This window comes from Diceros bicornis, chromosome 35, assembly GCF_020826845.1.
Source record: "Diceros bicornis minor isolate mBicDic1 chromosome 35, mDicBic1.mat.cur, whole genome shotgun sequence".
Classification (NCBI taxonomy): domain Eukaryota; kingdom Metazoa; phylum Chordata; class Mammalia; order Perissodactyla; family Rhinocerotidae; genus Diceros; species Diceros bicornis.
In genome coordinates, this window is record NC_080774.1 from 8,178,376 (window position 1) to 8,203,029 (window position 24,654).

Here is a 24,654-nt window from a genome sequence, read left to right on the forward strand (position 1 = left end):
TCTTCCTCAAGGTTGCAGCTGTTTATGCTCCCACTAATGGTGCATGAGTGCCCCCCGCCACGTGCTCACCAACACTGGGTATTTTCCAATTTCTGATATTTGCCACTTGACAGGGGAAGCGGCATTGCGGTATAATTTGCATTTCTCTAGTAAGAAGTGAGGCGCGGCATTTTTTCGGTCATGCTGCTTCTTGCTGAGGTTTTGTGTCTCTCCTTCTCTGGGATGAGTAGACATCGTCTAACAAACTCTCTGTGGCCCCCCAGTTACCCCGCCACTGGCTCAGGCAGTCGAGACCTACCAGGGCACGGGACCTCTGGAATACCACAAACACCACCCACGTTGAATTCTTCCCAACTCGTGACTATTTTGTCATCCCCCTCCCCCCTCAACTGCAGACCAGAGCGATGTCTCCTTGAGTGGTAAACATTTTTGAGGTGCCACCTTTCCAAGCTCAAGTGAAAGCAACAGGATACTCATTTCCTTAACTGCAGACCATTAGCATCGTTAGATACCTAAGGTTTTAAAAGTTCTGGAAGGAAAATTTAAAAGCTGTGAAAGGTCTAGTCTGACTACAACTTGGCCCAGTTCATGGAATCCACCTACAGGCTCAGAGTTTAAGAACTGCTGGTCTGAGTGGACCACACCTTACCTAGCTCCTTGCACCCCCTGAGCTCAGCCAGCCTCCCCTCCATGTGAGCAGGGTGGGCCCCCAACAGACAGAAAGATGGAGGAGAGGGAGAGAGAGGAGAGCAAGAGAGATGGCGTATCTGTAAGAAAAGTCAGTATATTTATGGTTTGCTTTATAAAAGTTACTATAATACAATGGTACATAGTATTGAATTCACAAAAATATGAACAAATATTTACAGCAAGACACACCCACAACGGAAACACTTCTCTTCAAAACAAGTTACATACGGATGACAGAGTCTATATGCACAAACATACCTAAAACTTATGGGTTCTCTTCTTTGTGGGAGGAGGGGGGCAGTGGGGAGGGACAAGGGAAAAAAAAGCAGAAACCCCCAACTCTTCAAAAGCAAAGATTTGTTCAATGAAAATGAAGGCATTGAAAGAAAAATGAGTCAACGCATCTCTGGATACGGCAAACCATCTCAGGGGTGGGGCGGGGGTTCCTGGGAACAGGGAGGGCCCAGCCCCTCGCTGGGTCGGCAAGGTGAGGCCAGGGTCAGGGGTGAGGCTGGCCCCCGGCCCCTGGTGTCCTCACACCCCCCACTTCTTTTATGGAGGGAGGGGAGAATGCAGGCGGCCCCTGGGGGGCTGCACCAGTAACTTAAATCAGCCATCTCTACAAACTGCACATTTCCTCATGTGAAAAATAAATATTTCCTCGGTTGCACAATTAGGCAGAAAACCGCAAACGGAAGAGAAGGTCGCCGATGTGCCCAGGTCCCCCTGTGTCTTCAGGCCACCAGTTTCGACCACCTTGAAACGGTGGGCACAGTCTCAAACAGAGAGGGCATGGGGTGGAGAAAAAAAAAAAAACACAACAAAACCACCAACGACAAAAAAAGAGAAAAATAACAATTCTTTGTACAGAATTTACATGATAACAAGCTTGACACAAGCTGAGATACCAGAGGCTCCGGGCCTGCGTCCGCGGGGGGTGCGGCCCCACCGAGAGCTCTCCCGTCTTGGTGAGGATGACTCCTGGTCACAACAGTCACTTTCCATAAATTATTTACATGCTTGCTCTGCTTTCTGGGGTGCAGGGGACTTGCCTGTGTGTGTTTGTGTTTGTTTGTGTGTGTGTGTGTGTGTGTGTGTGTGTGTGTGGTGTTCTGGAAGTACAAAGAAATGAGCAAAAAAGTCTTCCCACATGTTTCTACAAGAAACAATGTTCCCGAGAAAAAGTCCTTTATGGCAGCCTATATACAGAAGTTGGTTCTGAACTTCAAAAACCTATTTTTTCCCTTCGTTTTGATTTTATACACGCATAAGAAAAAAAAATTCATGGAAATAAACCCTGAAGAGGATGATGGGAAGCGGGTAAAAAGGATTAAAAAAACAAAACAAAACCTGTCAGACCTTGTTAGATCTGAGTTTTGAAATCTTTTCCAAGATTTTCCTTTCTCTGGGAGAAATAATCTTCTCACTCTGAAAATAAATATGCTCTTGACTTCTTGGGGTGAGGGGGCTGCTGGCAGGGTGAGTTGGGGAGGGGGCTGGGGGCGAGCAGGTGAAGCTTATAAACAGAAAAATGCCACACACATCCGATCAGACACCCGTAGTGGCGGGTCTGGGGGCCCCGCCGGCCCTGGGAGGCCATCCTCTGTCCGGTGAAGGTGAGGGCAGGAGAGAGGAGACTTAACCCTTCCCAGCGCCCCTCGCCCGCACTGGGGCCTCCGGGAGGCTCCCTCCTTGCTGGCATTCGAATGAGAAAGTAAACATTGAACCCAAGATTTTGGGGGTGGCGGGGTGTAGGGTGGCAGGGAGAGCCCAGAGGGGACATTCCTGCCTGGGACCAGCTTGGCTCCACCAAGGTCTGCTTGGGGAAATGGCGCCCCCAGGCTGCTGGGGAAGGAACAGATGGGGGTCAGGGAAGTGGGGGTCCTCTCCTCACTGAGTCAGTCTGCCAGCAGAGAGGGGGGCCTTGCGTAGTGTTCTGAGATCAAAGCCGCCGGGCCCGACCCCCCTCCTCTCTGCAGCACCGGGCCCAGTGACCTGGCCAGGGGTTCCGGAACGTGGGCCCACACACCATCAAACTGAGGCCTCCGCAGCGCAGCTGGGGGTCCCCACTCTCTGACTCTGCCTTCACATTTCAACGGTTAAAATATCTTTTCTTATGACAAGGAAAAAAATAAAGAGAAGACAAGACAATGTAGCAGCATTCACGGGAAGAGGCTGATGAAAAAGACAGGTGAGAGAAGAGACAGAGACAGACAGACAGACAGACAGAGGTGGAGAAAGGGGGGAGACACAGAGACAGAGAGACATTTATGCTGGAGCTAAACAAAAATGCTGAAAGGAGCATTTTTAAAAAACGAGAGAGACACGTGCTGAGAGACAGAGAAGCCCTTTCCCCCTGAGGGGCTGGAGCTGCGGGGGTCCTGGGGGTAGTGTTGGGGGCGCCAGGCCCTGACACGGCCGCTGGGGAGAGGGACAGCACCTGAAATGGGGGTGGGAGGTGGGGCCAGGCCCCGGGGCCGTGGGGGCCACGCTCGGGAGCCCCGGGGCGGCGCTGACATCCTTCTGCGGGGCGCCGGGCCTAGTTGAGGGTCCCTCGGCAGTTCTCGGAGCCGCACAGGCAGGGGATCTTGACGTCCTCTATGGGGAACTTGTAGTCGTAGGTGATCTCCTCGTTGACGCTGATGTGCTGCTTCGAGTAGATCACGATCTTCTTTTGGGACTCCACCGTGATCACCTTGGCGTAGCAGTTGGGCTGTGGGTGAGGCGGGAGGGGAGGGTGAGCGCACAACCCACCCGGGCCCCCCCAGGCCCTCCACCACTGCGGCCCCCAACACCCAGCCGAGCCCCAAGCTCAAGGCCTGACTGACTGCATGACCCCCAGCCCGCGGGCCCCCTGCTCTGGGCCTCAGCTTCCCCATCGGGCACAAGGACCTCCTGCCTCTGATATTAAGTAAGAATGATGACAATGGTACTAATCCTGAAGTACTTCCTAGACCTTGATTTCCGTTTATACTGCAAGTGACTCCCAAGCTTATATTTCTAGCCCAGGCCTCTTCCAAGCTCTGGAGATGGTCAGGCCCCCATCACCATTCGCCTGGACTACAGCCGCTCCCACTGGCTCTCTGTCCTCTGAAAAAATCTATTCCTGACCCAGAGTCAGGGAAATCTTTCCAAAGGGACAGCAGATCCTGTCAGTCTCTGGCTCAAAACCTTCCAGTGGCCTGCCTTGGCTTTTAGAGAAACTTCTCAGCTCTGCCTATAGGGCTGAGTGACCTGGCCACCCCAACCCTGCCAACCTCAGCCTCTCACTGTGCCCTCTTGACCCCCACTCCATCCCCACTGCCCCCCTTGCTGTCCCTCAAACAGGTGTCTTGCTCCCTGCCCCAGGACCTTTGAACAGAACGCTTGCCCCACTCACTGCTTCACCTGGGTGATTCCCTCTCATCCCTCAGATCTCACAGCACAGTCCCTATTGGCCCGGGGAATAATCGAGTCACAATCGTGCGAGCTGGCACGTACTGAGCACCTGCTGTGTCAGCGCACTCAAAGGGCCCGCACTCAGCGACGCCCCTGGTCCTCCCAACAGCCTACAAGGAGGACTGTTATCATCTCTGTTTTACAGATTAGTAAACTGAGGCACCAAGACACGAAGTAACAAGCCTATGGTCACTCACTAAGAAGTGATGCAAGACTCGAACACAGAGTCAGGGGTCTTCGCCCTGGAAGTAGCCTGCCTCCTGTTTGAAGCTCCTTATGTTTGTCTTTGGTGCGAGAATCACCTTGTTATCAATGCCCACCAGGCCCCCAAGCCCTGCACTGTCCACTACTGTCACTACTAGCCATGTGTGACTATTTACATTTAAATTAATTAAAATTAAAAACCCAGTTCCTCAGTTGCCCTGGCCACATCTCAAGTGCTCAGCCCCACACGTGGCTAGAACAGCACAGACTTTCCCCCAGTGCAGAAAGATCTACTGAACAGCACTGCCATGGGATGTAAGCTCTCTGACGGCTGAGCCCAGCCAACCGAGGCATAGAAAAGCCCAGCGCAGAGAAGGAGCTCCGTAATTATTAACTGAGCGGACCACTTGTTGAGTACCTTGAGTCTCGTGATGCCCATTTTACAGATGAGGAAACTGAAGCTCAGAGGAGAAAGGCTCCTTGTACAAGGCCTCACACCCCCACCCTCCCTCCCTATCGCCCTCGCTCGCCCCCGAGCTTGGGAAGGAGCTGCACTCGTTCCCGTGCCAGGGGCTCCTGGGTCCTCCGGGCACCGTGGCAGGGGCAGTGGCAGCCCCTTGTACTCACGTTGCAGCTGTGGTTAATGAAGCGCGCAAAGTTGCCACACTTGGTGGCGTCGATAATGGTGTCGTGGTCCACCCGGAACATGTAGCTGCTGCCGATGCCCTCGTCCTCATAACGTTTCTCCCGCATGTCCGCGATCACCTGGCCGGGACGAGTGCTCAGTCTGGGCTGGGCCGCCCGTCCCCGCCCCGCTGCCCGGCCCAGTGCAGCGCCTACCTGGCGGATGTTCTGGCCCACGTACTCGATGACCATCTCGTCAGCCGCGATGGGCTCCATGGCGAACAGGCCCCAGTCGTGAATGTGGCTCTTGCAGAATTTGAGCTTCTTCTTCCGGAACTGGGGGAGGAAGAAGATGGGGGTGAGAGCCCTGTCTCGGGTCCCACGGCCACCCCGGCCACCCCAGTGGGGCCTGGCCTCACCTTGAGCTGGTTGAACTTGAGCAGGTCACTGTCACAGCTGCCAGTGAAGGAGGACAGCAGGCGGCGCTGCTCCGAACGCCGCTCCGAGCCCGCCCGAGTGGAGGCGTGAGGCTGCGCCGGGATGCTCATGCCCTGCCGGCGATGGCGGGGGACACATCAGAGGAGGGGCGCGTTGCCAGAGGGAGCTGGCCCCACTGACTACGGTACCCAGGTCCCCATCATGTCCTTGGCATCTAACTCTGGGTCCCTGTTGCCCCACTTCCCAGCTTCCTTGCTCTGGGCGTATTTGTGCCTCTCCTGTCCCTAACTATCACCTCTCCTCTAGCTGGGTCCTTCTGTCAGAATCGGAACATGCTCAAGTTCCTCCAGTCTTGATGATAACGATACAGCTTTCCCTTCACTCTTGCTGTCTTTTCCCATCTCAGCTGGAAAATCTGGAAGCATCCCCGCTTCTCAGACAAAAGATGGTGGGTATCTATCTACCTTGACCCCCTGTGGCTCTTACCATGGCCCCTCTGACTTCCCCAAACATTCGAAATATTGGCTCCCTCCTGGACATCCGAGCATCCCTTCCTTCTCTTGGCCTCCCTCATCCTCTGCCCCAGCCATGAACAGGGAGGAGCCTCCCTCCTCCCCAGATGCTCTCCCTGGGTGGGCTCATCCCTGCCCTTTGATCAACGTTTCCATCCCGATGATGCCTAAATTTAGGTCCCTGGACCGGAAGTCCCCCCCGCAAGTTCTATACTGTACCCATATATCTAACTGTCTGCCCAACCTCACTACCTGGATGTTCCACAGACCCCCAAACTCAAGCTGTCCCACAGTGAAGGTGCCATCTTCCTTCCCACCTCAGTGCTTGTCCAGCTATCCAGTCCCCCAGGCCAGACCTGGTGGTGTCCCCCCATTCCCCTTTGTCTCCTATACCCAATCCAGCCCTCAGTCCTGTCCATTCGACTTCCTCATATTCTAATATTTCTGATATTCTTTTAAATGCATCCATTTTTGTCCTCGTGGCCAACCAAGTCCAACCTAGCCGCACGTCTGGACTGGAAACTGTAGCAACTGTATCAGAGTCTCCCCTCTGGACCCCTGCAGTCAACTGTCTACACAGCAGCCAGTGTGAGCTTCGAAAACCACAGCCTGAACCACATCACCATCACCCCCTCTCTCAAAACACCCCTGTGGCTTGCCGTCATACACAGAATGCAAACCACAGCCTCTGGGGCCCTGATGACCTCTTCTCTCTCTCTCTGGCTGCAACTAGCCTTTCCTTTTCACACCACTGAGCTCCTCCCCGCCTCAGGGCCTTTGCACATGTTGTGCTATGTGTGACCTACTGGACTTAGTGAGCCCCTGTCCTGTTTTAACTTTTTATTGAAGTCTTTTTCTACTTCTCTGTTGTCTCTCCCAGTTATCCACATGGCTTGTTTCTTTACTTCATTCAGGTCTGGCTCAGATGTCCCCTTCTCTGACCCCTTCTGACTTGCCAACCCCTAACCTCCTCTCCTATGTTCTTCATAGCATTCTCTCTACCTGGAATTCTATGTTTATTTGTTCGCTTGATTATTTCCAAGCCCCCACTAAAATGTAAGTTCCGTGAAGAAAGGATTATTGCTTTGTTCACTGCTGCAGCCCCAGAACAGGCCTGGAACACAGCAGGTGCTCAATAGATACTTGCTGAATGTAAAAAGGGATGAATGAACCTTCTGGAATCGCTACTCAACTCCGCTCACATCCCTGATTAAAACCCTTCAGAGGCTCCCCACTGCCCACCCCTCACCCCTGAGCACCCAGGTGAGTGACACCCTCCGTGTGCCAGCCCCTCTGGCTCCACAGTCCCTCGGGGTGCCTGGCACCCCCTCCAGGAGACCCCCGCCCACGGCCCCGCCAGGGGCGCTGCGCTGTCCGGGCGCCTGACGGCAGTACCTGGGTGTCGGCGGGGGGCTCCTCGGTGCTGGCGCGGCTGCTGTTGAGGTATCTGAGCTTGTCCTTCTTGTCGATGGTGTAGAAGCCCTCGCTGCGGGCACAGCCGGTCACGTGCTCACGGATGCCGTCGTCCCGTTTCTTTTTCTTAGCTGAAGAGAGGCTGGTGGGTGGGTGTGGGTCAAGGGCCACATGGACACTCTGGGAGAGCCCCTCCGGTCCTTCTGGAGACCCACTTCATGGGGCCCAGCCCCTCCACCCCGAGACCAGTCTCCAGGAGGCTAAGGATGCCCGGCCCCACCGCCCACAACTACGCCACCTCCATGCAGCTGGCCACTGGCCGACTCCACTGATGGTCAGAACTCTATCAGGGGCACCCAGCTGCAAGGCCCTAGGTGTGTTTCTTATCCACTTTCTGCCTCAGTTTCCTCACGTGCAAGTTGGGGTAATAATGGTGCCTCTGAATGATTACATCTGCTCAGGCCGCTTTAGCAGAGTTCCTGACACAGAGCAAGTGCTCAGTAAATTAGTTTGGTACAACATGGATAACGACAGCTCCAACCTCACAGGCTTGCGGTAACAACTATCAGGGTAGCATCATGGCTAAGAGCCCAGATCCTGGAGCGATTTGCGTGAGTTCAAATCTCAGCTCTGCTACTTCATAGCTGTGTGACTTTAGACAGGTCATTGAACCTCTCTGAGCCTCATTTTCTTCATATGTAAAATGGGAATAATAATAGCCCCTATCTCACTGGGCTGTTGGGAAGATTAAATTAGGTGATCGGGGGTCCAGGAAGCGTGAGCCCTCAGCCAGCCTCTGCTGCTGCTATTGTACAGTCACATTGCTACATGTGGCCCTGAGACCTGCTAATTCTGGGGGTGAGACGGGCCTGGCACAGAGGGTGTGTTTAAAGTGCCAGTGATGATTTAGTTTGGAGCCTGGCACAGTGCCGGCCCACAGACACCACTCCATAGGTGATGGTGACGCACGCGCCTGTGGGAGACGGGGCCTAGAGAGGTGGGTGAGGGTGCCTGCGTCCCAGGAGGTGTGGCCCCCGCCCCGCCTGGCAGGATATAGGGATGGTAGACCCAGAGCGTGTCATTCAGCCAGTCCATGCCGTTGTCCTGCTGCAGCAGCCGCTCGTAGGTGACACACAGGAAGCGGATGTCCTCCTCGTCGATGCCGCCGTTCCAGATATCATACAGGATGGTCATTTCCTCAAACTCCGAGCGGGGCCGGAAGAGGGGTTGTGGTGGCGAGAGCTCAGGCGAGGCCGAGGCCACCAGGTCCTCGTGCCGCTTCTTAGGCGGCCGGCGCCAGGGTCCCCGCATCTTGGCCAGGTCCATGAACTCCTCGGTGACCTCATCGCGCCCGCGGGGACCCAGAGGGATGGCCTCGGAGGGCCACTGGTTCTCTAGCTCCTTAAAGGGCAGCTTGGTGGGCTCAACGGGTGGTGGAGGTGGCGGTGGGGGAGGCTGGGGGGGCAGGGGAGGTGGGGGGGCCGGGATCCCTGCGTTCCGGAAGTCCAGGGTCACGGCCCGGGGGTCATGGGCGCCGGGGAAGACAGGGGTCTGTGGCTGGCCTGGCAGGAGCAGAAGGTCCCTGCCGAGGGCGGCCCCTCCTGGCGGCCGGACCAAGGGCCCGTCCAAGGAGAGCACAGCCGGCGGGGATCGCCGGGGCCGGCCCGGCTTCCTCTTGATGGGGGGCGGGCAGGGGGCTAGCGGGGCGGGCAGCAAGGGTGGCAGCTGGGCAGGGGCCCGAGTCTGAGCCCGCAGGACAGGGACCGGCAATGCCAGGGGCAGGGGCAGGGGCAAGGGCAGAGGGAGCGGCAGGCCCGTCTCCAGGAGCACCGGGGAGGCCAGGGGGCCAGACCGCTCATCGCGCCGGCCAGCTGGGAGGGGGCAGACGGGCAGGAGTATGGGCCCGCCGGGCTCGGGGAAGGTGGGCGTGAAGCTGAAGTCCCGGCCAGGTGTCCTTGGGATGCCCCCGCTGCTCAGGCTGGGGGACTGGGATGGGTAGGAGAAGGGGCTGCCTGGCACCTGAGGGGAGCTCAGTGACAGGCCACTGCTGCCCCCCGACAGCGGGGGCTCCCCGCTCGGCGTGGCCGGCACCGTCTCTGTGCTCTGCGACTTGGCCAGGCTGCCACAGAGGCCTGGGGTACGCGGGGGCTGGTCCTCCAGGGGAGGCTCCAGGGGGACAGGAGCATGTGAGGGGTCCGGGGTCTTGGGCTCCGGTGGTGGGCTGGGCGGCCGGGGTGGTCGAGGGGGCGGCAGTGGCGGCTGCAGAGGTAAGGAGAGCAGCGCAGGGGGCTCGGGCTCCGCTTCCAGCTCATCCTCTGCAGAGAGGGGGGTGAAAACCAGACTGTTATTACTGGATTCAAACATTGCTCAGCACTCAATTTATGCTGCCCTACTGTGCACTTGACACCTGACCGACTCATAGCCCTCTGAGTCCCCCAAGGTTTTGTGAATATGGGGACTGTCCCCCTCCAGCTAAACCACTCAAGGACTGCTCAGCACCCAGCCCATTGTCAGGCACACAGTAGGTGCTTGTTAAATGCTGGTGGAGTAAATCAAAGACGCAGGAGATGCGGTTGCTAGCCTTTGACACTGGGTCTTCAGAGAGGGAGTTCCCATGAACAGGAAACGTCCAAGAAAATAGGCTCTGTCATCGAATAAACTTCAACAAGTCTCTTTCCTGCAGGACTTGTCAGAGCCTTTAAGGTTCTGCATTTAAGGTTCTGCCTCCTCCTAGCATTCATCTCCATCGTCATATAACACATTTTCTAACTTATCTGCTGTCATCTGTCACCCTGCCTTAGAACATAAGCTCCGTGAGGGCAGATGTTTGTCTGTTTCGTCCACTGTTGTATTGTCAGTGCCTAGAAGAGTACTGGGGACACACTAGAGGCATAATAAATACTTGTGACAATATTGAAAGACCTGTGGTTTTGTAGCCAAATAACACAGAATTAAAGAAAATATAACAGGTTTCTCTCCTGAAGGTCTTATGAGAGGTTCGAACTAAGCACATGTGGCTACGTAAGTTTAAATTAATTAAAATTAAATAGCATTACAAAGTCAGCTCCACAGTGAAGCTGAATTCCAAGTGCTCAGAGCGACATTGTGTGTAGTGGCTACAGTATTGGACAGGGCAGAGAGAGAACATTTCCATCACCGTAGAAAGTTCTCTTGGACGATGCTGTTAGAGCTCTTCACGTGCTCTGTTCAGCTCCATCGAAATGGTGGAGGGTACAGTGTCCGCAGCCCCTCTCCCGTGGCCCAGCTCCCCACCTGCCCGTCACTAACACGACCATGCTCACTCCCCCCCCCCCCCCCCCCCGCTTTACTGGGAGCATCTCATGGGACTGATGGTCCAAAGACTACACCATGGGGAAATACTGGCACTGAGGAATGGTAACAGCAGCAGGAACTATCACATGTGCCAGGTTCAGTGCGGGCACAATATGCCATCTCACCCTATCCTCCATATGGCCTCATAAGGGAGGCACTGTCCACTGATCCCATTTTACAGATGAGGAAACTGAGGCTTGGGAAGGTTAGGTGATTTACCCAGAGGAGCCTGGGCTCATTCTGATGGTGAAGACATCCCGCCTCCCTCTCCACTGCCCTCCATGGGCCACAGGTGTTACCTGGAGCGGGCTCTGGGGAGGGCAGGGGCCGGCTCTCCCTCTCTCCAGCAGGGGGCTCTGGAGATGGCAGCCTGGCCCCTTCCTGGTTCAGGCTCGGCTCCTCAGGGGGCTCCTTGCAGCTCACAGGCTCCTCCACACCCACAGGCAAGGAGGGCTCCTCTAGCATGGGGGTCTGCTCCTGGGGGGCTTCGTCCTCAGCCTCGATGTCCACCTCCTCCTCCATGCCCAAGGACTCCATTGCAGGCGCCCCCGTGGTCATGTCCTCCTCAAAGTCCTCGTCGGGAGCAGCGGGAGCCACGCTCTCCTCTGCAGCTTCCTCTCCCTCCTCCTCCTCTTCCTCTTCCTCCTCCTCCTCTGCTGCCAACTCTTCTTCATCTTCCAAGGATGAGGTCGAGGACTCAGAGCTTGATTCAAACTCAGAAGACTCAGAACTCTCACTGGAGGACCCGGCTCCAGCCTTGGAGGTGGAGATGCTCACCGTCTCCTCTGGGAGGGGACACAGGCAGAAGCCCTCCCATTATCTGCTGTGCCCCAACCAGATGCTTTACCACCGGTCTCCAGCTGGTGGCACCCGGGCTGAACATGGCCCTCGGACATGTGGGGGGATGTGTGCGTGTGTGTTACCTACTCATCACTTTTTAAAATTGAGCTGAAATCCACAGAACATTAAACTAACCATTTTAAAGTAAACAGTTCAATGGTATTTAGTACATTCACAATGTGCACAACCACCAACTCTATCTGGCTCCAAAACACTTTCATCAGCTCAAGAAGAAACCCATCCCCTTTAGCTATCACCCCTCTACCCTCATCCCTTGCCCCAAGCAAGCACTAATCTGCTTCTTGTCTCTATGGATTGACCTGTTCTGGACATTCCAGATAAGTGGAATTATACAGTACGTCACATGTGTGTTTCAATGAGTTCACATTTCAAAGGCAAGAAATGTTGCCCAAAAAGTATTGCTAACTATTGCTCAGGCTCTGCCCTCTGCAGAGGGACCCTGGGCCGGGCCAGGTGCCACAGCCTGCCCCACTCACCTCCGCCCGAGTCCCCTTCTTCCTTCTCACTCGCCTCCGACAGGGCTGTGTCTTCATCGTTCTCAGACTCATCCCGGTCATCGCTGTCTTCATCGTCATCATCCTGGGGAGAGGGATGGGGAGGATGGGTGAAGGGCCTGGGCCCCCCTCGCCTGGCCCAGCACCCAGGCCTCCCCAACCCAAATGGTACCTTATCTGACGTGGATGAGGTTGAGGAGGAGGAGATCTGGCTCCTGGGGCCTTCCTCCTCCTCCTCCTCCTCCTCCTCCTCCCCGTCCTCTTCCTCCTCGGTGCTTTCCCGTTCCTCTTTGTCAGAGGCCGAGGATGAGGGTGAGGTGGTCGAGGATCCCGAGGATGAGGATGCCGATGAAGATGAGGACACTGACAGTGACTCCTTCTCGTCCTCCTCCCCGCCACTGTCCAGCTCCAGTGGTCGGGCCGGCCGCCGCCGCACGCCCACGCCCTTGGGGTCTCGCTTGGCGAGCTCGCAGGGGGCGTCTGCCATGTCCCGGTCCCGCTCACGCTCAGACTCTGTGGGAGGGAGGCTGTCAAGCTGGGCTGGGTGGACGTGGAAGGAGAAGAGACGAAGGACGAGGGTGGGGACACAAACCTTCATCTTCCTCATCCACGGAGGTGGAGGGCCGCAGCCGCTTCTGGTCGCCAGATGAGGCTGTGTCTGGGGGCTCCTTCCTCTTGACCTTGAAGGAGGGCAGCCGGATGGCCCCGCGCAGCCCGATGCCCAGGCCCAGGCCCTCGTAGCCCAAGCCCTCGCCCTTGCTCCACGACTCCAGCAGGCACGAGGCGATGCGGTCCTTGGGCTTTGGCCTGTCCTCATCCTTGTGCTCGCCGGACTTCACGGGCGTCAGAGAGGCCTGGGGCGGAGAGAGGAGGGGAAAGTCACTCTGGTTACAGCGCTGCCAGCGACCCCACGGGGTGGCTCTCCCTGAGCAGCCTGCCTTCCTCCAAAAGTGACAGCCACACGAACTGGCACTGCCTTTCCGTGTACCTGGCCACACTCTGTGCCCACCCCTCAGGATGCTCGCAGTGCTCCACTCTGCCTCACTGCCCCTCAGTTTCCTCACCCGCAAAGCAGGCCGCTACAGCCACCTGCATCAGAACAGTGGCTTTTGCACTTTGGAGATTGGAATCCAAAAGAAACATTGTAACTACATCTGTATCATTGAAACACAAGTTTCACAAAATAATATTCATGCTATCCTATTTTGGGGGTGTGGGTGGCAGTGTTTCCAGTAACGCGTCTTGGGAGAAGAGGGGGTACCCGGCTGGGTTCCTGCCTCACACCCACTGGCCGCCCCAGGGTGCCCGCGTCCACCACCCACCTTGGCCATCCGCTCCTTCTTATCCCACCACTCATCGAAGGCCCGGAAGGCCACCACCTCCACCATCTTGCGGTTCAGGTCACGCTTCATGATGGCCTTGAGCTCTTTGAGCACCACCAGCAGGACGCCATCCACAGTGGCCTTGTGTGGGTCCTCCTGGCGTGGCACGTAGCCTGGTGGCGGCACTGATGGGTCAAACTTGGGCAGGGGTGGCCAGGGCTGCCCGCGGCCGGGGCCAGTGTTGCTCAGGGAGAAGGGTCCCCGGTAAGGCGGCAGGTTGACAAACTGCAGCCCAGCCGAGGCGGCGGCGGCGGCGGCAGCCATGAAGGGGGGGTAGGGGCAGGTGCCCTGGGCCGTCATCAGACGGCTCAGCATCTGTGTTTGCATCTGGAAGGACATGGGCATGCCGCCCCACTGGCCACCCAGCACGTGGCTCATGTCCACCTGCATCACAGGAAACAGCGCCGGTGGGAAAGGCGGCAGGGGCGGCAGGATGGGCGGGGGTGGGACACCAGGTGGTGGCGCTGGCAAGGGTGGCGGGGGCACTGTCACGGCTGGGTGGGCCGGGGGTGGTGGGGGCGGCGGCGGGGGCAGAGGTGGGGGCATGGGGAAGCCAGGCTGTGGTGGGGGCGGCGGCGGGGGCGGAGGCAGTGGCGGGAAGCCAGGGGGTGGGGGCAGCGGCAGGGTCGGGGCCAGCACAGAGGGCGCTGCCACAGCCCCCGCCCCTGGGGTCACCACCATGGGCTTGGGGCAGTCAGCGCTGGTGATGGGGGCCGAGGGCATCTCATCGTCTGAGATCTCCATGTCCTCACCCGAGGACTGCTGGCCCTGCGGGGAGAGCAAGGAGAGAGCGGTGAGGGGGAGCCTGGGAGGCCAAGCCGGCTCCCAGAGCCCCCTTCTGAACACCAGAAAGTTGGAGAAGCTTTCTGCAAGACTAGTGAGCAACATGGGTTCTGCAGTTCTGATCCTGGTCCCCTCCTTTCCTGGTCATGTGACCTTGGACAAGTCATTTAACCTCTCTAAGCCTCAGTTTCCCCATTTGCATAATGGGCATCATACTACCTGCCTCATGGGGTAATCATGAGGGTTCATTCATTCATTCATTCATTCAACAAACAACTACTCAGCATCTGCTGTGTGCCAGGCACACTGTTCCAGGTGCTGGAGACACAGTGGTGAACACGACAGTGTTCACAGTGGTGAAATTCTTGCTCTCTTGGAGCTAAACTTCTAGAGGGAAGAAGCGACGGACAACCAGGACGAAGATGTGAAATATACAGTCCGTCATGGAGAAAAAGAAAGCTGGGAAGGGGGATGGGCCATGAAGGAGGAAATAGATTCTGTCTCAATTTGAGAGATTCTGTTTAGTTTGTATTCAGAGAAGATAATACTAATAGTTAAGACATCGATAGCGCTTCCTGTGCACCAGGCACCTTTCTAAGCATTTTACACATATTAACTCAGTTAATCCTCAGAACAACTCTACAAAGTAGGTCTGCTATCTCCATTTTTACTGATGAGGAAACTGGAACAGAGAGCTTAAGAAACTTGCCCAAGGCCACACAGCCAATAAAAGATGGAGCCAGGATTTGAACCGGAAGTGGCTCCCCAGCCTGTGCTCCCAGCCAGCCCGCTGTCCTCACTGTGGCAGAGGGGCCCGAGGGAGAAGGTGACATTGGAGCGGGGGTGGGGGGGTCCCTAGTCCTGTAACTGCACATTTAGTGGGTCCAGTGTGGGGCTGCGTGCTGGGGGCACACCACGTCTCATTTCTTATCTGCGCCGTACCCTCACAAGGTGGGGCTCCACTCCAATCCCTTTTGACAGGTGAGGAAGCACTCAGAGAGCGGGAAGTCACTGGCCTCAGAGGCACAGCCAGTCAGAAATGGGGCTGGGACTCCAGCGCAGGATGCCTGCCCGGTGAGGGTAAGGGGGCTGTTGTCCAAATCCAGAGAAGTGGTACCAGATGACCCCGGCCCTGAAATTGGCAAGGGCCCCTCTGCATTGTGACCTGGGGCTTTGGGGAGCTGGATGCACAGGCCTGGAACTGGAGGGAGGCACTGGGGTCCACATGGTGGAGGCGGAGCGAGGAGGCAGAGCAGGGTGGGGAGAGGACAGGCCACCCCCAGGCTCTTCTGTCAGGACAAGAGGCAACGAGGTAGCTCAGGCCCCGCCCAGGAGGAATACGGCTCATGATCGGAGACTTTGTAGGTTGCAAGAGACAGGGAGAGCGGTTAAAGGCTGAGGGGGCGGGGTCTGTGCAGGCTGCAAGGTCAGAGGTCACACCTACAAGTGAGGGAGGCCTCCAAGGGAAACGGAGGGGCGGGGAGAAGAGGAATGTAGAACCTCCGGCGGCGGCGGCGGCAGGAAGCTCTGGATTTTGCTAGGGCCCCTCTACACACACCGCTCTCTCCCCTTCTCAGGGTTCCCACGCCCAGGCTAGGGCGGGACTGGCCGGCTCAGCCTGAACTCCAAGAGATGAGTCCTGGACGCGCAGCGCGCAGAGGGTTAAGCCAGCGCCGCGGCCAGCCAATCACAAGGAGACCGGTGCTCCAGCCCTCGGCCTGCCCCTCCCTCCGCGCCTCGGCCGGTGCGAGCCGGCGGGAACCGGGAACCGGGGGCGCTGAGCCTGGAGCTCCCCGTACGGCCCCTCACTTAAGCCGAGACAGTGTAGGCAGGTGCTCTCACCGTCCCATTTCACAGACGGCGAAACTGAGACTCAGAGAGGGAAAGTGCCTTTCCCAAGGCCACCTAGCCAGTGACAGAGCGGGGCTCGAGGCTCAAGGACAGGAGCCTGAACTTTTCAACACCAGCGAAGAATGAGACTCTCTCCCTCCACCCTCCAAGCGTGGCCCCTGCGCGGCTCTCCCGCCTCTTCAGCCGGGGCTGGGACTCCCTCCCGGCTCAGTCCCCAGGAGCACGGGTGCTGCTCTCCGGCCGCCAGCAGGGGGCTCCCGAGGGCCAGCCTGGAGGTTACCAGTACTCCCTTGCTTCCCTGGGCTAATGTCCTGGGGCATCCCCGACCCCAGCTCCCTGGGCCTCACTCTCCCCTTCCCTACAGTGACACGGTGGGAGAGCCCATTCCCTCCAGCTACTCTGGGCTTCCCAACCCTGGAGCAGCCAGTCAGCATGGTAGACATCCCCTAACCCCAGGCAGCAGACAGGGAGGAAAGAAGGGAGGATGGCAGGGCCGGCAGCCCCCCACCTCTGCACACCTGTCAAGTCCCCCTGCCTGGACCCCTTGGCGCCAGAAACTACTTCCCTAGAACCGCCTGGAGGCCCCTTGGAGCCTCAGCCACCTGCGGTCCCCTACGGGGCAGGCCAGGTTCCTTTCTGTTCCTCCCTGAGGCAGCCAAACCGGCCTAATCAAAGGGCCACGGAAGGGGGGACCCTCCTCCCACCGCCCACAGGACACAGAGCTCTGTCCAAGCCCCTGGCTGCTCATGCCCGCCGGGCCCACAGGTTCCCACTCAGGTCTCCAGGAGGGCCAGGGCAGGTGCCTGGACCAGGAGGGGGGAGGAGCAGAGCCAACAAAGATGACCTAATCCCCCCACCACCACACCCCCGGAGGAATGTGGCATGCAGCACCCCCAATCCAACCCTGAGGCTGGAGGTTTGGGCAGTGAGACCCCAGATGAGGATCTTTGGGTTTGCCGGCTTCTGGCTGTGGCCCGCCCCCCGGGCTAGCCCTTAACTCCTTCACTCCTGGAGCTAGTGGGAGAGGGAGAAGGAAAACTTCAACGCCCTCCCTGCCTGCCATGGTTTCCCATCTCTTCAGGGAGCACCAGTTTCTAAGAGACAGTGCTCCAGAGCTCCCATCTGGCCTAGCTCAGCAGAGCACTCTGGCTAATCCTTCTCCTGAAATCTGCCTGAGCATCAGGACCAGCCTTGATCATCCGCAAGCCACCCAACAGAGGAGGCCCAGAACCATCTCTGCAGCCCATACTCTCCAGGGTCTCAGCAAATGCCTACCGAAGAAGCTCAAGTCAGAATTTATCCCTAGGAAAAGCTGTGACTTCCCATACCTAACAAGGAGGGCAACAGAACTAGGTCATGTTTCCCTTTTCTCCATAGCGGCTAGGGAGCTCAAAGCCAAATCAGCTGCTCAAACACAGCCCCTGGTGCTTTTTGCATCCTCTCTTTATTTTATTTTTTTTGTGAGGAAGATCAGCCCTGAGCTAACATCCATGCCAATCCTCTTTTTTTTTGCTGAGGAAGACTGGTCCTGGGCTAACATGTGTCCCCATCTTCCTCCACTTTTTTTTTATATGGGACGCCGCCACAGCATCGCCTGACAAGCAGTGCGTCGGTGCGCGCCTGGGATCCGAACCCTGGCTGCCAGCAGTGGAGCGCGCACTTAACCGCTACGCCACGGGGCCGGCCCGCACCCTCTTTTTATTTTTGATCTGTTATTTTGGCTGCCCTAGCCCTGCTGCTTCTGTGTCTTAGCTAGTTATCCTAAGGGGATCACGTTTCAAAAAGGGAAAGAGGGAGATACAAGACAGACAAAACCCATCCCAGACAGATGGACAGACATGGCGGTACCTCATCCATCTTCTCTGAGGTTGGGGTCCTGTCTCCAGCCAGGTCCAAGGCCACCTCGGTTGTCTGGCCCAGAAGACCAGTCGGGTCTGGGGGGCCTGGCTCAGGTGGGGGCCGGAGTCCCAGGCCCAGGTCAAGCTCATCGTCCTCATCGGAGTCGGGCAGTGGTGTGGGGCTGATATCCTCCAGGCCGGTGCTGGAGGGGCGTGAGGAGGGTGGTGTGGGGCCTCGAAAGCCCAGCTGGGAGTTAGTGCCAAAGGGGGCCAGCGGGGAGAGCTGGGAGGAGGAGGAGGAGATCGGGCTGCCCTCCATCTGCAGCTCTGTGTCCGAGTCCTGCTCCCGAAGGAAGGGCAGCTTAGTGCGCTGCTCCTTCAGCAGCATCTCGATGCGGGAGTCCAGGCTGTCGTGGGGCTTCTCCGGCCCTGCAGGTGACGACTCCAGCGTAGGCGTGCCAGGACTGTCGCAGGGCTCAGGGCTCCAGCCGAAGGTCGGCCGGCCGCCCAGCTCCATGCTGTTGGCATCGGGGGGCGGTGGGCCGGGCGGTGTGCCTGGCTTCTCCTTGGTCAGGGGCTCAGCGGGCGGCAGGGGTGGGGGCGCAGGTGCTCTCCGGAACTCCCCGCCGTCACGGGCCCCGAAGGTGGTTGTGGCAGTGGGCTCCTCGGGGGGTGGGGGGAAAGGGGGCATGGGGGTCTGATACGGAGAGAAAGCCGACTTGAACGGGACTCCAGGAGCAGAGCTTGCTTGAGCAGGCGGTGGAGTGTGGGCAAAGGTGACTGAATCCTGTGGTTGGGCCTTGAATGGAGGGCCACTGCTGCCGCCACTGCTGCTGACTGTCCCGAATGGGAGGTCCACAGAGCCCCTGAAGGCAGCTGTGGCCCCTGCCACTGTGGTGACTGCAGAAGAGTTGTGGACATAATGATGCTCGTGGCGGCGGTTGTAAGCATCCGTGAACTTGCTCTCATGGCGCCGGGCCTTGAAGGTCGCTGTGGGGTCCTGGCTGAAGAGGTAGGAGGGTGTGGGCTGGCGGCTAGAGTAGCTGGAGTCCTGCGAGAATGGGGTACCCAGGCGCGGTGTGAGCGGTGTGCCCTGTCCATAGGAGTTGGGCGTGTCCAGGCGGCAGCTGGAGTAAGCAGTGTCCTGGGAGAAGGGTGTCCCACCACTATTGGGGGTCACAGAGGATGAGCCAGAGCCACAGCCTGCGGACAGGCCACCATCCTTGAGGCGCTTCAGGGCATCTGACAGCTATAGAGAGAGAGAGAGAGGTGTGAGACCATTGGGAGAAAAACATGCAGTGGAATGGGGCTGTTTTCCCTTCTCACTCTGGCTGCTGGGGACCTCACAGCCAAATTCATTACTCTAGAACTGCAGTATAGTGAAGGGAAGTTGGAGGGGAGATTAAAAAGGAGTGTTTGGATGGTCCTAACTTTTCTCTAATCTTGGGGTAGACAGTTATCCTCAGAGAACCTTGAGGGTTTTTCCTAATCCGTGAAGCAGAGAAAAGATAAGACCTTGACATCTTGGTTTGAACTGGGATTTCCTTCCTGCCTCAGGCTGTCAGAAATCAAAAACTTTCCAGGTAGAGATAGCTGCCTATTGTCTTACGAATGAGGGGGTAGCCAAGGACCTTGTCCCTCCAAGCCTCCTGATGTTTTAGGATTTAAATAGTGTGACATGGTAAAAGTGCCTAATAAGTAACCCAGCTGACCAGCAAGTAAGCAAAGACTCTTCATTCTGGAATAACTACTCCTGAGGGAGGGAGGCGGGGTTGACGCTGGGAAAGGAGGTGGGATGAAGATCTCCCCATGAGAGGTTGGTCTAGGTGAGTGTCCTGGGAGGCAGTGGTTGGGGAAAGAATCAGTCTTGCTCTGGAAGGAGAGACCTGAGCTCTGCTTTCTGGGGACAGGGATAGAGGGACAAGACACCAGACACTAGGACTCTGGACACAGTAATGTTTCAGCATCAATGTGCAAAGCAGGCCCCAGGTGGACTCTGGGTCTTGTGGGAATTCCAGCCAGTGCAGGGGGCGGGCTGGGGGCCATGCTGGAGGAGAGCTTGGGCAAACTGGGCTTGTAGACCATACTGGAATCTGTGGTGGGTGTGGCCGGGCTCCTTTCCCTCCTAGGCCCTGGTGTCCAAAGCTGGAAATGGTGGGGGGGGGGTGGGGGGAGGGCGGGGGAAGGACTGACAGCCATAAACCCACCTGCAAGGTCTCATTCACAATGGGAGAGACAGCGTCCAGCTCGCCCACCGGGAGGGTCTGGGGTGTGTATCGGCCCGTGACCAGCAGTTCGTAGAACCGCATGCGGGTTTCCCCTGTGGAAAGGGAAGGAGGGAGGACTCGGTGAGGCTCCAGAACGGGGCGGCCCCCACAGGTTGGCATCCCTGTGGGTCCCTGAGACCCCAAGCCTGGGGAAACTGTGTGACCCTGACCAGCTCCCCATCTCTTTGCACCTTACTCAGGAGTCTCATCTGTTCAACAAAGCTGCTCGACTATATGATTTGTCTGATCCCGAGATTCAGAATTTAATGCCTCGTGGGGCTGGGACTCCCCCAAATACAGAAAGGCCACCTCCAACACAAAGCCCCTTCCTGTCACCTGGGCCGTGGCACCCAAAAAAAGAGTCAGGTCTTCCCTGTCCCCTCGCCTTCCCACTTAATAGCCAGGGCCCTGTAGCAAGTGGAGAGGAGACTGGTGACACAGAGGTGACAGCTTGTTGTTAACTCTCCAGAGCCAGGGGACCAGCAGAGTTTGTAAAACACTCTCTAGCACCACGTTCCTGTGAACTCCATGTGCCTCCTCCTCTGACCAGGATCCCCGGCTCTGCCGGTCCCACGGAGCCCTGTCTGGTAGCCCTCCTCCCCCCAGCAGAGAGAGGCCTCTGCAGACCAGGGGGCCCCAGATTATCGATATTTATAGAGCCCTCTGAGGCAGCTGCTTACATATGCAAAGGAGACGCATTCCTTGAGCTACTCTTTACACTTTACCGGTCTCTTTCTTGAAATACAAACTTAGTTGGCAGCCTCTGAGGGCTCCCCTGTTTTTTTTGCAGAAATGAAATTTTGGTGAGAGCTGACAGCAGCCACCCAAGGGATATGTAGATTTGAAAGGGTCCATACTCCCCCCAACAGAGATTGAGAAGCTAGAGAAGGGGGGTCAGGGGGCTGTGGCTTGGGCAGGAACCTGGATTGTACCCTGAAGGAGACTCAGAATTAGCGACGGGCTTGGCAAGAGTTTGTGGGATAACCTTGCCAGCCCAGGACCAGCTTCCTTCCACAACCCCCAGAAAGGTCTTAAGAGACTCAGTCAACATGTACTCATTATTAAAGACAAAAAAAGAAAGGTTTAGATTTTCCTGTCTGGGGTTTGGTGTGCCCTGGGTGCCCCTAAACCCCATGCTCACAAAACCCCTGGAAGCCACCCACCTAAGCCCTCCCAGGGGACCCCCAGGAGCTTTGGACCCAACAGTGTCTGCCCAGTCACAGGGCTGGCTGGTCCTCAGAGCACCTGGCACCTTCTTCTCTATCAGTGGGAACTTCCCTAGAGAAGCCACAGGCAAACTTTGGGGGATGCCCTAGAGTTCTTCAAGCCCCTCCAGCCAGCGTCCAGGAGGAGCCTCCCAGGACCCTGAGGGTGGGAGGTATGGCCTCCCCAGCCCAGCTCTCCCCGATTCTCCCGGCAGCCACTCAGAGTGAGTACAGAGTGAGATTCCGGTGCATGGGAGGTGGTGCTGTCTCTTTAAGAGAGAGGAGGGAAGACACAGTGTCAACCCTTGAGCACCCAGAGCAGCCCTCCCCACTCTATGGAACATGATCAATGAAACCACACTCTGGGCCCAGATTGGTTCCCACTTCCAAGGGGAAAGGGACCCTGGATCCTTAGAGGACTCTCTTTTTAGTCCAGGGACCTACTCTTTATGTATTTAACGGCATCCTGGTGGCTCTCCCTCAGCCCCCCACAAATAAACAAACACTGCCTCCTCCCCTAACACAGTTAGCAACACTGGGGACTGTCTCAACCCAGGCCACCAGGGCTGGGAGAGGGGCCCACGGGGGTGTCAGCAGTGGGGAAGCCTCCGGGTGGTCCCTGGGGGTGCAGTGGCCAAGGACTGGCACATTTGGTAAATTATAGCTTGTCTCCTAGCAACAGACAACACATTTAGCTCCACGTGACTCTACCCTCAGGAGGGGGAAAAATACAATTGGTAGGGGGCCCCCAAGGAAGAGTCAGGGGGTCCCCAACACTGCAGGAGGGGCTTTGGGAGGGAAAAGGGTCACATGGACAGGTCCCGGGGCTCCTCGGCAGTGGGCAGTCCGCAGCCGGCCTCCAACTCACCTTTGGTGTCCAGCTCCACGTGGATGATATTGCCCATGACGGAAGTGCTGTGCAGGTGCTGAACCGCCTCCTTGGCTCCCCTGACCGTGGCAAAGACCACCTTGGCAATGCCCAAGTGCTTCTTGGTCTTGGGGTTGTACAAAATCTCCACCTCCTCCACCTCCCCATACTTCTTGCACATGTCCCTCAGGAAGTTTTCGCGGATGTTATCATTCAGCTTGGCAAATGTCACCTGCTTCGGAGGCACCGGGCCCACATAGAACTCATCGATCTGGCAGGGGACGAGGGGGAAGGGAGTTTGCAGAACATTGAAACCGAAGGGAAAACACGACATTCCCCACTCGCCTGCCCGTTGAAAACAATGAAGGGGAAAAAATAAAAAAATTTTTGGGGGAAAAAAAAAATGCAGGCGGGCGGGCCCGGGAAGCGGAGGATTAAATCGTTTGGAACGTGGAAGTCCTCTGGGTTCGAAAGGAAAGGGGAAAAAGAAACAGTTTCTCTTTCCCCACCCCCCATTCTGGCCTCCTCTCCCTGCTGCCGGGTCAGGGGCGATCCCTGGGGCTAGGAAGCTGTCCCCCTAAAGCCACAAGGCTGGGAAGGGGGGCGGGTCCCGGGGCTGAGTCCCCGGGCTGGCAGGAGGCAGGTGGGGACCCGGAGCCCCCAGCTGGGCGGACAGCACACTGTATCAGCGCCCTGCTTAGTTTCACCGAGTGTTTACAGCAGCCCAGAGGGGACACCCTCTCGCAGCCGTCCCCCCCGGCCCCGCCAAAACTTCCCGGCCCGGACGGCGGGAACTCAGAATCCGGCTGGGCTCGGCCAGGACTGGCGTTATTTTCGAACTCGCGGCGCGGGGAGGGGGGGGCGAGCGCGGGTCAGGGGGAGGGGTCCTGCCTTGAATTTGGGCACCGACAGCTCCAGCTCCTTGTTTTTGGTCCAGATCCCGACGACCCGGGGATCTTCGACGATGTCCACCGGGCGGTTGCTGGACATCTGCGGGGAGGAACGGGGGGCGGAATGGGAGGGCTGGTCCCGCTCCCGGGGCCGGGGCAGACCCCCCTTCTCCAGGCACTTGTCAAACTCCGGCTGACAGTTGGCCCGGCGGTCGGGAGGGGGCCCCGGGCTGCTCGGACCCCGCTCCCGGGCCGGGCCGGGTGGGTGGGTGGGGGCGGCGGGGCGGCGCGCCGGCTACTCACCGCCAGGCTGAAATGCTGCCCATCGTAGCGGTACAGTTTATGATGCCCCTTCTTCAGAGCCGGGTCAATCATCAACTTGTAACTTCTCCAATGGTGGTTCCTCCTCTCGCCCGAAGGGCCGGGCTGCGGCGGGGGCTGCTGGTGGTGGTGGTGGGGGGGGTGACTGTTCTCCATGCCGTTAACCCAACCTGAAATCGAGCAAGTTGTTGTCGTCTCCGCCGCGGCGGCGGCGGCCGCTCTACACACACGCGAGAGAATCAAATCGTCCAGCCCCCACCCCCTCCCACCTTACCAGCGCGCCCCAAAAGGAGCTGTCTCGCTGGCTCCCCCCAAAATAAGAATGGAGCGAGAGAATAACCCTTCCGGGAGAATTAGGCGCCCGCCCGCTCGGCCACCGTCTCGGGGCGGCAGCGAGGGGCTCCCGGGGGCCCCCGGTGCGGGCTGGCGGCGCCCGGGGCGCCCGGAGGACGCGGGCTCCGGCCCATGGTGCCCGCCCGGCCGCCCGGCCGCCCGGCGTGGCGCTCGCTCGCTCGCTCGGCCCGGCTCGGGCGCGGGGCTCGCGGCAGGCCTGGCGCCGCCCGCCCGCCCGCCCGCGCGCTCGGCCGGGGCCGGGGCTGGGGGCTCGGGCTGCCCGGCTGCCGGCCGCGGCCTCTCCCCCCTGGGCCGCGCTTACATCCCCGCCGGGCGCCGGCCTCCCTGCGCCGCCAGCCAGTACATGGTGTCCCCCGCGGGAGCCGAGGCCGGGGCGGCCGGACGGGGGGCCGGGACGGGGGGGCGCCGCCGCCGCGGCTGCCGGGCCCGGAGCTGCTGCCGCCGCCGCTGCTGCTGCTGCTGCTGCTGCCCGGGAGGCGGCTGGCGGCGGAGGCTCGGCTCCCAGTAGCCGCACATCCCACAATACACCGCTAAGGAGCCCGACCCGAGCGCTCACCCTCCTCCTCTTCCTCCTCCTCCTCCTCCTCTTCCTCCTCCCCTCTCCTTCCTCGCCGCTTCCCCAGGCACTCTCCCGGCGGCGGCAGCTGCGCCGCCAAAGCCCCGGGCCCCAGCGGCCCCCCACCCCTCACTCGCGCGCTCCCACACTGCCTCCCCCCTCCCCGGGGGAAGGCCTTTTAATTTATTTATTCTGCTGGGACTTAGGTGGGGGGCTTGGCTGGCGGGGGAGGGGGTCTCCCCAGGCTCTACCTCCCGCGGCTGGGGCTACCCTCCGAGCCGCGGCCGCCGCGGCGTGCACCTCGGGCCTCCAAAACTGTTTCCAAACTGCCG

At 58.4% G+C, this 24,654-nt stretch overlaps 1 protein-coding gene across 2 annotated transcripts; it reads right to left on the reverse strand.

Annotated features, from left to right (window-relative positions):
• Positions 1–763: 763 nt before the first annotated feature.
• Positions 764–24,276, reverse strand: SETD1B (SET domain containing 1B, histone lysine methyltransferase). Of its 2 annotated transcripts, none has more exons than XM_058531368.1 (17): positions 24,068–24,276; positions 23,395–23,582; positions 23,093–23,191; positions 22,202–22,472; positions 20,069–20,181; positions 17,872–19,110; positions 13,330–14,157; positions 12,600–12,861; positions 12,180–12,520; positions 11,990–12,092; positions 10,952–11,437; positions 8,375–9,634; positions 7,302–7,468; positions 5,376–5,507; positions 5,173–5,292; positions 4,960–5,097; positions 764–3,403 (listed from the first exon to the last, which is right to left on the reverse strand). In XM_058531368.1, the coding sequence occupies exons 2-17, from the start codon at positions 23,566–23,568 to the stop codon at positions 3,230–3,232; spliced, it is 5,907 nt and encodes a 1,968-aa protein (XP_058387351.1). In that variant the 5' UTR covers positions 23,569–23,582; positions 24,068–24,276; the 3' UTR covers positions 764–3,229. The 2 variants fall into 2 exon arrangements, with proteins under 2 accessions (XP_058387351.1, XP_058387352.1); XM_058531369.1 differs by lacking the exon at positions 24,068–24,276 and adding an exon at positions 23,687–23,835.
• Positions 24,277–24,654: the final 378 nt, after the last annotated feature.

Coding starts and splice junctions, on each gene's coding strand:
- SETD1B (XM_058531368.1), bottom strand. CDS start 23,568: ATGGAGAACAGTCACCCCCCCCACCACCACCACCAGCAGCCCCCGCCG. Junction 22,473..23,092: donor TGTCGGTGCCCAAATTCAAG/GCAGGACCCCTC, acceptor GTCCCCTGCCAG/ATCGATGAGTTCTATGTGGG. Junction 12,093..12,179: donor CCTCATCCACGTCAGATAAG/GTACCATTTGGG, acceptor CCCTCTCCCCAG/GATGATGACGATGAAGACAG.